The sequence below is a fragment of the Salvia miltiorrhiza genome, chromosome 4, assembly GCF_028751815.1.
Source record: "Salvia miltiorrhiza cultivar Shanhuang (shh) chromosome 4, IMPLAD_Smil_shh, whole genome shotgun sequence".
NCBI lineage: Eukaryota > Viridiplantae > Streptophyta > Magnoliopsida > Lamiales > Lamiaceae > Salvia > Salvia miltiorrhiza.
Genome location: NC_080390.1, coordinates 36,030,798 through 36,046,082, shown reverse-complemented (window position 1 = coordinate 36,046,082; position 15,285 = coordinate 36,030,798). Strand labels below are relative to the sequence as shown.

Sequence of the window (15,285 nt, the reverse complement as noted above, 5' to 3'; positions counted from 1 at the left end):
ACGATTATTGAATTGTGTAATAAACTGAGAAAAAGACCAAAAAAAATTAGTCATACGTGATAGAATTGGTAAATAAGGTAATCTATATCTATACTATATTAAAAAAGGGAGTTCTCAATTTAAAATTGATTTCAAATCAATTTGAAATTGATTTCAATGGCAAATTTGAAAATATTTTTAATATGAAGATTATGAATTAAATGATCCATTCACAATTCCACTATCTCTCACTCACATTTTTCCATATCTAATTAAAGTATTTAAGTCACTAACTCACAAAAGGTTTATTTACAATTCTATAATTTATAAAAAGGTTTATTTTCTTTTTCTTTAACTTTTTATTTCTTTGTTTTATTTTTTTCTAAAATTATGGAATTCGCTTAATTATAATATATTTAATATGCATGTCAAATTAAAGATCACGATAAGAGCTTTAATTTGATATATCTTATGTAAATATTTCATTTGAAATATAAAAGTTATATTTATTTAAAGATTAACATTTAAAAAAAAATCCCTCTCATCTCTCATCTTTTTTCGAATAAATCTATTGTTTTAATTATTTTTATTTTTTTTTGTTTTTATCAATTTTTATTATTGTGAATTTTTTAATCTTTTTATTTTTCAATATTCAAATAAAATATATCTAATTGGTTAAAGTTAATTTTTATTATATTTATAAATATGATATTGAGTTGATATCAATTTTATATAAATTTAGGAATATAAAAATATTTCTCGTGCATTGCACGGGGTGCAAATGCTAGTCATATTAAAAAGTGAGTTTCCAATTTGAAATCAATTTTAAATTAATTTTAAAATTAAATGGCAATTTTGTAGTTATAATAAAATAGAAGGTTTATGTTTAAATTATATAATCAAGGCTGCGGTGTCGTTGGATATGGCGACTCACAGTCGTGTTTGCATTAAGCATTGATGTTGTGTGGTTGTTTTTGGTCTTGGTTTTGGTGCGCTTCGAGGGCGGGGTTCGGCTGGTGGCTTGCTTGTGAGGATTCTCGGTAGTTAGGTCCGGTCACCTGTTGGTCGCGGTTTGGCGTGCTTTTTTTGGATGTGGCGCTGTTTTCTCGCCACTATCGTTGGTGCATCAGGGAGAGGTTGGTGATGACATATAACCGGCCTACTTCTCGTTTGTTTGGGGTGAGTGAGGGGTCTTTGGCGACGGCGTCTAATCGGCTGAAGATCTCTTCTTACATGGGTTATTTTTGGACGTGGGCGACGGTATCTAACCGGCCTACGTCTCATTCTTATGTTGTTGGTTTGGATTCTTCAGCGACGGCGTATAACCGGCTGAAGTTTTCTTTATTTTTCTTTTTGTTAGATTATGGCGACGGAGTCTTACCGGCCATAGTCTTTTTTGTGTCTATGTTTTTTGTTGTGGTTTTGACTGGCTTGAGCCGGGATTGTTCTGGGACGATGGTTAGGCCGGAGTTTCAGTAACTTTCCTTTCCGCTCTTCTGGTCGTGGTTTTTCGTCTTAGACGAGCACTCTTTTTCCTCTTCTGGTTTTTCCCTTTGGGTTTTCTATGAAAGGTTTTAATGAGGCTCGGCCCTAATCTGCTTTTGTGTGCTTTCAAGGGTTTTTAGGTTTCTTTTTCTTCTTTTATATATAATCGCATTTTAATAATATATATTTTTCTTTTTATTTTCATTTTCTTTACTTCTTATTTGTTGTTACCTTTCTTTCTAACATTGTGAAATTCGATTAATTATAAAATATTTAATATGCATATCAAATTAAAGATCACGATAAAATCTTTAATATGATATATTTTATGAAAATATTTGATTTAAAATGTAAAAAATAAATTTGTTTAAATATTAAAGTTTTATAATTTCTCTCTCATCTCTCATCTTTTTTGAATAAATATATTTTTAATTATTTTTAATTTTTTTAACTTATTTTTTTGTTTTTGTTTTTCATAATATCAAATTCTAACTTATTTGTTTTTAATTATCAATATTCAATTCAAATATATTTAATTAAAATTAATTTTTTATTATATTTATAAGTAAATAATCGAATTAGTATTAATTTTTATATAAATATAAAAATTAAAAATATTTTTCCGTGCATTGCACATGATGCAAATGCTAGTATATTAAAAAGGGAAAATGTGTAGATCCACATCTATAGTAGATGCCCCTACATCGTATTGCTCTCCATAGTCGACATTGGATCAAATAGGCCCCCAAAGTCTTAAAAATCGATTGTTAGTCAATTTTTTTTTACCTCCAATTTTTTTCTTCTTCCAATTTCTACCCCAATTCCAATTCAACCACCGTCGACATCTCTCTCGGCCTCTCTTCTCTTCCGGCGACAATGAGGCTGCCGCACCTCTCTCTCAATCCGACGCCGCCACCACCGCTGCCACCACCGAGCAGATTAGCACCGCGGCAAAAGTTGCTGCGAATATTATGCTCGAAAGTTTCCTCCATGAGTTCATGTACTTGAGCTTCTTGTCCAGTTTATGCTTCTTGCTCTGCAGCTTCTCTAACATCTGCATCTGCTGCTGATAAACAGATTGAAACAGCTTCTCTACTCATCGGTGAATGGATCCCCTGCATCTTTGAAATTCATCAATTCCTCCAGCGTTTTGGAATACCTAATTTCCCCGGCTTGGTTCTCTTCTTCAAACTGATTGAGCGCGGGGATGATGACCAGCTAGCTGTCACTGGCGCGCTTGAGGCATTTCTCGAGGGCGGCGCTGAAATCCAGGGTTTTGAGGTTGTTGTCGAAGTAATCCTCGACGAGATCGAACAACTCTTGATTCTTCCAAATAGATTTCTTGCAGTCTAGAATGACCTTCGCCACTTCTTGATTCATGTTGAGGAGGCATTCATGTCAATGAGGGGTGTCCGACGGCCTCGTCGCCGCCGGAAGAGAAGAGAGGCAGAGGGAGATGTCGCGGTGGCTGAATTGAAATTGAGGGTAGAAATTGGAAGAAGAAAGAAATTGGGGGTAAAAAAAATTGACTAACATTTACTAACAACGGATAGTCAAACGGGCTTAATTGTTCGATTTTTAAAACTTTGGGGGCCTATTTGATCCAATGTCGACTATAGAGAGCAATACGCTATCGGGGTCTCTACTATAGGGGTGGATCTGCACATTTTCCCTATTAAAAATAATATATTGTGTGAGTAATATTTATAAATAAAAAGAAATTATTTTTTATGAACATATTAAAATTATAAAAAGTGAGGCGCAATTATTTGTGATGTGCTTGCTGCAGGGTCAACCCCGCCCATGACCCGATCCACTCGGGGGCTAGCCTGCCCATCCATAAAAAATATTGATTCACTCATTTCCCTATAATTTCAGTTGGGGGTCGAACTCCATATTTCTGTAAAAATCATCAAAGTACGAGCAAGTAACATATTTCACAAGATAAAGCAACTTAAGCACAAAACAATCATCCAACACTCAATTTCCTATAAAATTGACATCAAAATAACATTAAAAACCATGGAAACATGAGTGTTATCAGGGTCCTCCATCGCGCTGCCGTTGTGACGTTGTGAACTTCCACGAAGTTGTCATGCAGGTCGAGGGTGATCTCCACGTATTTGCTGTTACGGTGAGGATGTCTTTGGAAAGATTGAAAAGCCCAATCTTCTTGCTTTCGTTGCCGTCGTCGGAGTAGTGGCGGTGGTGAAAGGTTATTAAGATAAGGCGATGAACATGAACATCTATCGTTGGAGACAGTGGAAAGTTAACTAGTGATCTAAAGAATGTGGAGCCGATATTCAAGGTGGAGTAAAAGGTGGAAGTGGTGGATTTAATGATGAAGTAGAAGAAGCTACAAGTTTAGAATAAGGAGAAGAAGCATGGGTGGTGGCTTGGCAAATGGTGGATAAGATGGGATTGGGGGAGGGAAATGTTTTAGTGGTGGCGGTGATGAATTTTGAGGATAATTAGGAAAAAGAGGAGGTTGTGTAGAAGATGTAGATGACATCTCACCAGCCGCCAAGAATCCCTTGATATATTCACTTTATCGCTATTTCTATTAACAAATTTACTAAAATTTTGATATCATATACAAATTATAACTAAAGATTAGTTTATAATATTTCATACATTAATTCTATATATCCAATGATGTCAATAGTCTCATTTTCGAATAAAAATCTTATTTACTCTTAACAAAAGTTTGACTTTCTTAAGAAAAATATTATTTGATTTTATGAAAAAGTAGTAATTACATTTAAGCAGTCTCATTTACAAATATAAGATCTTAAAATCTATTTGCTCTTAAGAAAACTCTTTATTTGATTTATCAAAAATATTATTTATATTTAAGTGAAGTCTCATTTATGAATAAAATGTTTTAAAGTGTTATTTGTGCTTAAGAAAAATATTATTTGCTTTTATGAAACGGTCTTATTTGGTTTTATGAAAAGTCTTGTTTGTATTTTAAACAAAGTCTTATTTATAAATAAAAATCTTAAAGTTTATTTGCTCTAAAGAAATGTCTTATTTGCTTTTAGGGAAAGTCTTATTTGATTTTTTGAAGTCTCAATTAAAAAGTTTTGAAGTGTTGTTTGCTCTTAAAGAAAGTCTTATTTAAGAAAAGTTTTATTTGATTTTATGAAATACTAAATTATATTCAAACAAAGTTTTGTTTACGAACAAAATATCTTATTTTCTATTAAGAAAAGTCTTATTAATTTTATGAAAAGTTTGATTTTTATGCATGTCTTAATTTAATTTGTTAATAATAAAACTTATAATTGTGTGAATATACAGAGCATGCATAAGTTGTGGCAATCGTCTCTGCTAACTATGAAGCTTGAAGATACGCAACTCCAAATACAAGAGGAACTCAAAGCAAAAAATCAAGAAATTGTCCACCTCAAGGACTTGCTCTCCGCTGTCATTAGAGACCGAGATGAAGGGATAAATGCCAGATTGATGTTGGACAAACTTCTCATCCAACAACGTTGTCATCAATCTACGCCACATCCAAGCATTGATGACGACCATCGTGCCTTGTCTTCCTTCAACTGCGATGAGAACATTGTCTCATGTCGCACCACCTGCCACTATCTACGGAGGTTGAGCAGGAGCTGTTTGTATTGATAGACTGGCTATTACTAGAAAAGGGCAAGTTCATGCAGGCAATCATGAAAGCGGGATCGTTGCTGCAGACGCTTCTCCTTGCTGGCCCTCTGCCGCAGTGGTGCCACCCTCAGCCACCACTTGACACCTATCAAATTTTGCCCCCACCTCTGTCGGCTCTCTCTGTCCTCAACTAAGAAGAAAACCGCGACACCATGAACCAAAAAACTTGCATTAGCTTAGGGGGAAGAAGATAGGTTAAACGACTTATCAGCTTGGAGAAAAAGTGTATGCGGCAGCCGCACCCAAGTACTTGTCTTTTTGTGGACGGAAGGGTATTTACTAACTATTTGTTTTAAATAAACAAAACAAACTTAATTAATAACAACATAACCTGACCAATCATTGACTCTGAGTTTTCATTGATTAAAAGAAGGAGTAAAAAGATCATCCTAAAGTTTAGAGGTTGGGTTGAAAAGTTATAGAGGCCCTAACAATATAGTGATAGATTATTAACAACAAAATCAAAATTTTGAACGATATATAACTTCATTAACATCTGACTTGGATTCAAGTTTAAAGAAAGCTTGCGAAAAGACTTTATAAAACTCAGTTTTCACCTTCATCAACACGATAATTTCCATTAAAACAACACGAACGAACGAGATGCAATGAAAGCTTCATGGAGTAGAAAGAAGCATCAATGTAAAATCTCATTGGCGATTTATGTCTACCAACACGAGACCAATACAACATCATATTTTCACCTTAATCGAGTAGCATGCTACTCATATGCAAGGATTAGCAGTGGATCGAGGCTAGGACGTCAATTTTTTTTTTATTAGTTTATAAATTTGTTATATACTATTATTTTTATCATACCTTATTTTCTTTTCTTTCCATTACTAGATCATAGAGATAGAGAGAGCACTTCTTAAAGAAAACTACTTCTCTACGCAGTAGATATTCTTTACTTCTCATCAGATTTCAATTTTCTCGGTGTTGTTGTTTGATGCGTCTTTCCACACCTTATGTTTATGTAATTATTTGTCTCACCTCCAAATATAAAAATCCCAATTCCAACCTAGGATAAAAATCATATAAGAGTAACGAACTGACTCGAAATAAATACCTTTCTATGTGTCCGCAAACAATATTTAAGAAATCTCATTTAGAAAAATATACATCACAATTAACCCTACTGATAAAATTATCTAGGTCTGACAGAATTCTTCAACCAATCTTCTTAAGTATCACAAAATTGAACTAAAGATTGTAAAAACTTAACCCACCTAAATCGTTCCCCACATCAAACTTCCCCTGCTCAAGCCAACTAATTCCACCAACCTTTATTCCTAGCTATTTCTCCACAAAATTGAGTTAGTTACGCCTTCCAACTCCTTCTCAAGAACTACATGCAATAAGAAAATACTCATATATACAGAGATTGAGATAGCTTGAACCGACTACACACATCATCACCCACTTCACCTAAGTTTTACAAAATCTTCAACAAAAATGCAGAGTCTCTAAATAAATTCAATCAACACAGTCATAAGTTTAACTAATTGATGTTGATATTAAGAGTATTCCATTTACTCTTTCACTTCATAAAATTAATCACCTCGAACACCAAAGTAGCATTATTGGTGCATTCTACCAATGAAAGACTCTGTTAAATTTTGTTCAAGTTATTGTTAATTAAAAATTCTGATCTTTCGACCTCGTTGCATTGCACAATCTTGAGATTGTAAATTTCGAGTGCTTACCGCAATTGCTTGCATTGCACAATCTTGATATTCACCAAATGGATGTTAAAATTGTATTCTTCAATGATGATCTAGAAGAAGAAATCTATATGAAGCAACTTGAAGTGTTTATAGCACTTGGTCAAGAGAAAATGTATACATATTGGTTAAGTCTTTGTATAGGTTGAAGCAAGCGCCATTACAATGACACTTGAAATTTTACAATGTCATGTTGTCAAATGGCTTCGAAATCAATAAATGTGATAAATGTGTTTACATCAAAAGCACGGATGACAGATATGTTATAGTGTGTCTTTATATATACTATATTTTAATTATGAGCAGTAATAGCTGCATAATTGTTGATACGAAAAACATGTAGAAAATAGATTTTGACATGAAAGATATGGGGTTAGCTGACGTGATTCTTGGAATGAAAATTCTAAGAACTACTAACGAAATTATTTTATTACAATTTCATTATATTGAGAAGGTGTTCAAGAAGTTCAATGCATATAAACCACCAATTAAGACCTCATTGGAACTCAATGTTCACTTAAATAAGAATGTGGGTGAGCGTGTTTCATATGAGGAGTATGCAAGGATCATCGGGTGTTTGATGTACATTACAAATTGCAGTCGACCTGACCTACCATGTTCGGTGATCAAATTGAGTCATTATACTAATAATCTGAACAATGAGCATTGGAAAGTGCCTATGAGAGTTTTGAGATACTTAAAGTATACTCTTAACTTTTGGACTACATTACACGGGATACCCTATGTAGTTGAAGGATACTGTAATGTGAATCGGATATCCGACGCGAATGACTCATTATCAATGAGTGGGTACATCTTTACTATTAGGGTTGGAGCTATTTTATGGAGATCCATGAAACATACATTTATGGCTAGGTCTACAATAGAATCAGAATTAATCTTTTGGATAAAACTGTTTAGGAAGCCTAATGACTACAAATTTTCTAGATGATATTTTATGTTGGTTGAAACTCATGTCGCCATTGATTATAAAGTACAACAACTAAGTGGTTATTGGTAGGAAAAAGAGTGGGTCGTACAATAGTAAATTTTGACATATACGTCGACGACATAACACCGTGAGACATTTGATCACTAGCAGAGTTATCTTAGTTGACTACATAAAGTGAGCGGATAATCTGGCCGATCCACTTACTAAAGCTTTAAGTCAAGATCAGATGTATAAATTGCTAGAAGAAATGAGTGTGAAATCCAAAACTTAAGGACGATTATAGTGGTAGGTAGCCAACCATGATGATTGAGGTTAAATAGGAAAACTAAGCTGTGAACTTCTGTGTATAACACTCGACTACCTGCATTTCCTAGAGTAGTAAGTGAGTGTTGAAACATGCTAAGTGGTAAGGTTAAGCCTTCAAATTTTAGTCATTTTTAAATGCCTCAAGGAGGTTGAGTTTAACAGGAGACTCGGAAAAAAATTACCTATATATATAAGTGAGATGTGGGGGCCGCATCAATTTTAACACTTATGAATCCAAAAAGTTGTTCATTGTCTGCAAAGAATAAAAGCGTGAGAATGAAATGATGTTAATGCATTATTGTGTTGGTGTTGTTGTCTCGGTATACACCAATAAGAAATGTTTTAAAGATATTGAGTTATACCAATTTGTCGGTATATTATTGACTAAGGATGGTTGAAAGATACAAACCACCTATCCTAATGCATTAATGTATTAAGGACAGAGTTATGCGTCTGCATACTGCATTTGGTTATTTTCATTCATGTGGAGATTGTTGGAAATTTGATTTTGAGAAGATCAATGACAAATTTTTTTGAGTAACAAAGATATTTAATTTTGTAGAATTAAATAGCATATATAAGATTAATCTATATTTCAAGTAGAAGATCATGGTATATTTATTTACTCAAAATCGATTTTTGGCGATTGAGAAATAATTTCTTAAAATTGATAATTTAATTAAAGATAATTTATTGTTTATCCCAAATTGATTAATTAGCATTAAGTAATCGTGTATATAAATTGTTACATTGATACATGTAATAATTATGTCCATAAGTGATGGGCCTGTGAAGCATACACGCACGCAAATGCATGTGCGTTGCCACCCGACCCGCTTCGACGTCCAGTGCTCGATTTGTACCCGTGAATTTATCTCTTGGCAATTGGTATTTGAGTGGTCTTTAGGCCAAACCTTAGATTCTGTTGGTTTGAAGTTTGAACCACTGATTTGTTTGTGCCCAATAAATCGTGGTGTAGTTTGTTAGACCTATTCATGCACATGAGGATCCATCCGTTCGTTGTCTCCCATACCTGATCAGGAGGCTCGCTCGTTGGTCTCTTATAACTGCACCATGTGTTAACTTAGAGAAGCTTCCACAACCACAACAAAATGTCTTATCGTAATGGGACGTGTGAGAGTTACATTAGTAGCCTCCCAGAGTTGATGACTACGTGAGAGTTACCTTAGTAACCTCATGGGGTCAACCCTTAACTCTACAAGCTCCCCTGCACTAAAGATGAGTTAAGTCCGAAGGCTCCTCCATGGTAGATTGTGCTTATAAATAGGAAAGCCACACTTACATTATACACACAAAATATGCACAAAGCTCTAGCGTGACATATTTCGTCTTTTGGACAAAGGGATTTATCGACTTGACTTTCTACATTCAGTTCACATTTTTATTTATCTGTAACGTTTTTAATTCAGTTTAGTTCTTTTGTTCTATCATATTTTCTATTTGTGTTCATTTGTAATTGCTTGCAAGCTTTGTTTCAAACACTATGCGACTTTAAAACTAAGATTTAGATGTCCGTCTGTCGTCAAGCTATAATTTGAATAAGGGCCCATTGTCTGGAATGTCCTTATGTGTTGTCAATTTCGTAATCGAACACCTAACGACTGAGTTAAAAGTTGACAAGATAAAATTGGGACTTTCTGGTTGTTTGAGTTACAATTTGAGACATTCGATTATAATATTACGCAAATTCTCCCGTGCGGTCAACCGCATGCGATGCGGACGGTTTGAAAGTTTACATTTTTATTCACAATAATGTTTACTTTTATTCATAAGAACTTTTACTTTTTGTTATTTTCACTCATTAATACTTTTATTCTTAACTATTTGGTCGAGTAATCATTGTCGTCCTAAAAAGTAATTATTGTTACAATGAAATGTAATAGTATTTCTAAATTATTACATTTATTCACGATAAGTGTTACTTTTATTCATGAGAACTTGTACTATTACATAAGTATACATTTATGTGAACAAATGTATATCGTATGCTTATTAAAAGTAATGGTCCGCATACTATGCGGTCAACTGCATGCAAGACCAACTCATAATATTGATATCATGACATGGAGTCGACCTAGATAATGAACTTCTAAAACTCTCTATCAATTTTGAGTTTCAACGTTAAATGTTTAACAATCTTTTTTTATCCTTTTCAACACTAAATTGATGTAAATAGATTCTTTTGCGCGTCCGTTCTTAGGTTGTAGACGTCCGCATGAAAGACCTACACCTTAATGTAAAGGAGAGATGAATTTACAACAAACAAACAAAATTGAGACATTATTAAAATGCTTTAAAAATATCATTTAATTGACAGCAAACTCAAAAAAGTTTGATATATACATACAAAGTTTAAAAACATTAATCAAAATAAAAGATCCTCAACTTCCAAAAATTTCCTTTTCATAAAAACAATTCACGAGTTTTATTTTATAATGATTTTTTTTTAGGATTTTAATAGTTTTGAAACTTTGAAGATTGAAGTTGATGTTGTAATATTTTCAGAAAAATTGATATAATAATATTAATACTATGTCATTCTCAAAAAAAATATTAATACTATGTCATCATGGCAATACTTAAATTTTATTGCTTTCAAAATTTTGTATAGAAAATGATGTTCCATAATTGTTCTTGTACTCGTTATACTTATATGTCTCTCGATTAGCCAAAAGCTATCAGTTTTTCCAAAAAGTACTGTTTGAGAATTGAAAAACATTGTTGCATCTGACATTCTAACTATCGTTCGCCTTCAAACCATTGTTGTACCAATTATGCCTTTTTTACCACTGGTTTTCATAGATGAATCGTTCATACACACTTACTCAACTTTGTGGCTATCTCGTAGTTACTTTGGTGAAGCTCTTTCCCTTCTAATGAATCTAATTGAATTTGGAACCCGAGTCAAAGCATACATATATAGCTGAATTTCTTCAGATTAGTCGGACTATCAATTGACTTAACCTATTAAATCTAATAACACACATTTAAGATCGATATCATGCAAACTTGAGCAGAGCCAAGTTCAGCACCAGACACGAAACCAGAAGAGTTTGCCGGCAGATCAAGATGAATGAAGTCTGCAACAAGATTAACAGAAAAATGGATGCTTGCACTAAAATAAGACTCAAGATTGGACTACCAGATCATAAAGCATCTAAAACACCCACCAATTACAAATTGAAAAAAAAAAAAAATGGTGGGGAATGAACCCAGCGAAGTATATACCATACCATCAAAGGAAACAGAAATTTAAGAACGGTCGAGTTAAAAAGGTGACTTATATACTAACACAAGCACCAAAACCATTAGTCATAAGAAAGGATGCTCAAGCTGAGCTCGTGGCCAAAGCATAATGTCAATAATACCCAAATCTGCAAAACATTCACACTTGGGGCCTCGGGCAATTTGAGCAACAATTGCAATAAACGCAAAGACTCCTGTGTGGACGTCCTAAAAGTGTCAATTATTATCAAGAAATGTGCTAATTATCATGAAGATAAGTAATATTTATTCCTTTAATCTATAACTACAAAGTGTCATATACTAAACAAAAGTGTCAAAAGTCAATTACACTTAAAAAAAATGTGCCAAGTGACAATGTCTTCACAAGAGTCCACCTCTTAACAAAAATAAAGAACTAACAAATCTAGAATGAGGTCTAGCAGAATAAAATACTTCAGTTTAAGGCTAATATATATAAAAATAATAATAATTGAATGAGGAGAGCTTGCTTACACATCAGAGCGTATTATAGTTGAACTAAAGAAACCCACCAAATCTCCAATTAGCACAATATTGATAAAAGGCTGAAGCAACAGGTAGGAGATATCACAAACAGGTTAAAAACGATGGTGAAACAAATGGTTACCAAGCTAAGCTATAACTAGTCAATCCTGTTGAGATATTCCAATTTAACCATTATGATGGAAGGAATAACAGAAATATCATGCACTTCAGCTCTGTACAAATTCAAGAAATGCCTTATAGTAAAGAATGCTAAAAGTGTAGTGGCATAAAGGCCAGCAATACTTGTTATTCTTTAGTAAGTGCTAAAGTGAATAAATGATCACAATGATTTGAAAATCTGATACTCAGAAACATAGCCAAGACTCTAAATTTCCTTTTACAGAATCAAACCATACAAAAGCTCTAGTATCTAGATGCAAGCTATATATCACCACATTGATTCTTCAAGCAATCTGATGCCCCGTATCTCCAAGAACAAGATTTTCAATACAATTTCTATCAGAATTCTCCAACCATATCAAGAGAACAACATCCATAATTAAACGAGCACACTATCTCAAGTAAGATATCAGTTCAGATGAATCCAAAACCGCTGATACTAGGGATGGACTAGACATTCAATTTCAGCTACAATCTAATTACCTATCAAGTATCAACACCAAGCACAACCTAACAATAACTTCCATACAGCTTTCAGAAAGTGCAAGATCCTATTAGACGGTAAGAAAACATGAAGCCACAACTATGTCAATTGAAAAGTCAAGATTTCATAAATATTAGTTGACTCGTCAATCGGTATATAAAATCAAACAGGCTTCTACAAATATGTCAAGTGAGATATCATGTAGATGAAACGTCAACTGCTGATACTAGGGCTGGACTAGACACATCCAACTATAATCTAAGAACAAGTCACAAAGTGTAATTAACTCAACACCAAGCACGACCTACCAATAAACCCAATATCAAGCTTTCAGAAAATGCAAGATACTGTTATGTCTGTAGGCATTTATGCGTGCATATTTATCTATGGGAAGTAATAAAACATGTAGCCACAACATCTGTGTTGCTTGCAGCCAACTGAAGATGTTAGATTTCACAAAAAAATATTTGACTCAGTATGTAAAATCAAACAGACTAATCAAGAAAAATCAGCAATAATCTGGATATTATTCTCATGCTGATCCACATTCAACATTATTAAAGCATCAAGGATTGAAATCAGTAACCAAAATAAATTTGATTTACTAACAGCATATAACCATCAATAAAAAGGTGCATAAATACCCGAAACTAATAACAAAACGTATAAACTAGTAGCTAATCGTGAAGTCGGCTGATAGACATAACAGCGAAGAAGGAAAACAGGGAGGGCAAATCCAACATTAGAATACCCAAATCGCAATTGTTCTCATACGGGGCTGAGGAGCTGAGAGAGAGATGGTTTGGGCTCCGAGTTCATGCCGATGATGATAACCAACGGGATGAAGCCGTAATGAGTGACGACTTTGGCCTTCTTCATGGCCCAGGTGCTCCACTCCTTGACGAACTTCCCCGCCGCCGCCACCGAACTCTCCTCTTCGTCCGCCGCCGCGGATTTCCTGACGACCTTTCCTTTCCCGGCCTTCAGAGACACCCTCGAAGCCATCTGTGATCGGTAAGATTTTTGAGTTTTAGGGCTCAGATTGGGGGGCCAATTTGCAGCTGCGGCAATCGGCTATAACTTTTTTTGGGATACTCTGCTTCTGCGTTAATGTTACAATTAAGGGTTTATATAGAGAATTGGAATGCCCTAGAAGGCTAGAACTATTTACTACTCCCTCCGTCCCATAATAAGTGGCCACATTCTTTTCGGCACGGAGATTAAGAAAGTGATAGTTAGTGGAGATTAAGTGTGGTTCCCTACCATTTAATGTATTTGTGGAAGTTAATTAAATTTTTAATCTCAACCAACTTTTCAACCACCTATTGCACTTTTTATAATTTTAATTTATTTTAGTTTATTCATTAAATTTATTTAAATCAAGAAATTAAAATTTCAGCCTTACAATTTCGGCTATTTCAAAAAATTTGAGTTTCAAAAATTAAAGTTTCAATTCCAATTTGTTGACAACGCCTCCAGCGCAGCTGTATGCATAATGTCAAAAAAAAAAATGATTAAAAAAACTTGACGCCGGAGAGTCAGCGGGAGACGAACGGACCGAGCTCAGAGGGAGAGGCCGCGTTCAGAGGAGTGAAAGGGGGAGCCCGCGCTCAGAGGGAGAGGCCACTCGCTGCTCAGTCTCCACCACCACCGTCGCCAACAACCACCACCACCGTCAAATCTGCCAACAACCACCACCACCGTCGCCAACAACCACCACCGCCGCCAACAACAACCACCACCACCAGAAATCAAAAACCAGATCTTGCCCCCAAACCTGTTAGATCTGAAAGAGAATAGAGGGAGAGAGGGAGGACGACGACCTCAAATCGGCACACACGATGCGCCGACCTCACCCAAATCGGCGTAGGCGAGCCCTAGCCCCCAAATCGGTGCACGACCTCACGCATTTGGGCAGCGAGCTTCGAATCCCCCAAATCGCCCAAGGATGCGACGGTGAGAGGGAGGGAGAGAGAGATCACGAGATCTGTAATGAGAGAGAGAGAGGGAGAGAGGCGGCGACGACCGAATGGGCGAAAGGTGGCGGCGGCCGGAGAGGCGAGAGGCGGCGGCGGCGGCGATGAGGGTGGCATCCCGCCGGAGAAGAAGAGAGAGGCAGCTGCTCTCTATGTGTGTGTATAGGGTGTATATGTTTATTTTAAACATAATTTAGGGTTTAATTAGTAACTTAATTAATTATCCTAATTAAGTTAAATTATTTCCATTTTTAGAAAGCAGCCACTTATAGTGGGACAGACGAAAAAGGAAATGTGGCCACTTATTATGGGACGGAGGGAGTACTACTATATAGTTATATCTTAGGGTTAAAGTACCACTTGTATTCACACATATGCAATGTAGAAGAATGTTTTCATATAAAAATAAATATTAATTTATTTATTACTATATGATAATAAAAATATACTTTTTCTGTTCCACCACTAATATATTTCACGCATGCGGGACCTCTACACCACCGAAAGGTAGAAAAATAACCGCACACAGGCGGGACCACTACCCATGAAGGTGGGAAAACAATCGCATGCAGACGGGACCACTACCCACACAAAGGTGAGAAACTTACACCACACACAGGCGAGATTGAATCCAAATCTCTCATAACATAGAGTCTTTAGATGTCTCAACTTTGTCATTGGAGCTAGATTTTATTGGCCACTTTCTTACAACTTTACTAATAAAGTCCACCATTATTTCTCCACTTCACTCATAAAATTGTACCACGTTCT

At 35.1% G+C, this 15,285-nt stretch overlaps 1 protein-coding gene and 1 pseudogene across 1 annotated transcript; both read right to left on the bottom strand.

Moving 5' to 3' along the window:
• Window positions 1–2,362: 2,362 nt before the first annotated feature.
• LOC131023372 (UPF0496 protein At4g34320-like) lies at window positions 2,363–2,856 on the bottom strand (annotated as a pseudogene).
• Window positions 2,857–13,033: 10,177 nt separating this feature from the next.
• Window positions 13,034–13,660, bottom strand: LOC131021377 (mitochondrial import receptor subunit TOM7-1-like). The gene has a single exon (XM_057950538.1). It carries the CDS (start codon window positions 13,541–13,543, stop codon window positions 13,307–13,309), a length of 237 nt encoding a protein of 78 aa, XP_057806521.1. The 5' UTR covers window positions 13,544–13,660; the 3' UTR covers window positions 13,034–13,306.
• Between the last annotated feature and the right edge of the window lie 1,625 nt (window positions 13,661–15,285).

What these genes read in the sequence shown, in the direction of transcription:
- LOC131021377 (XM_057950538.1), bottom strand. Translation starts at nt 13,543, where the DNA reads ATGGCTTCGAGGGTGTCTCTGAAGGCCGGGAAAGGAAAGGTCGTCAGG.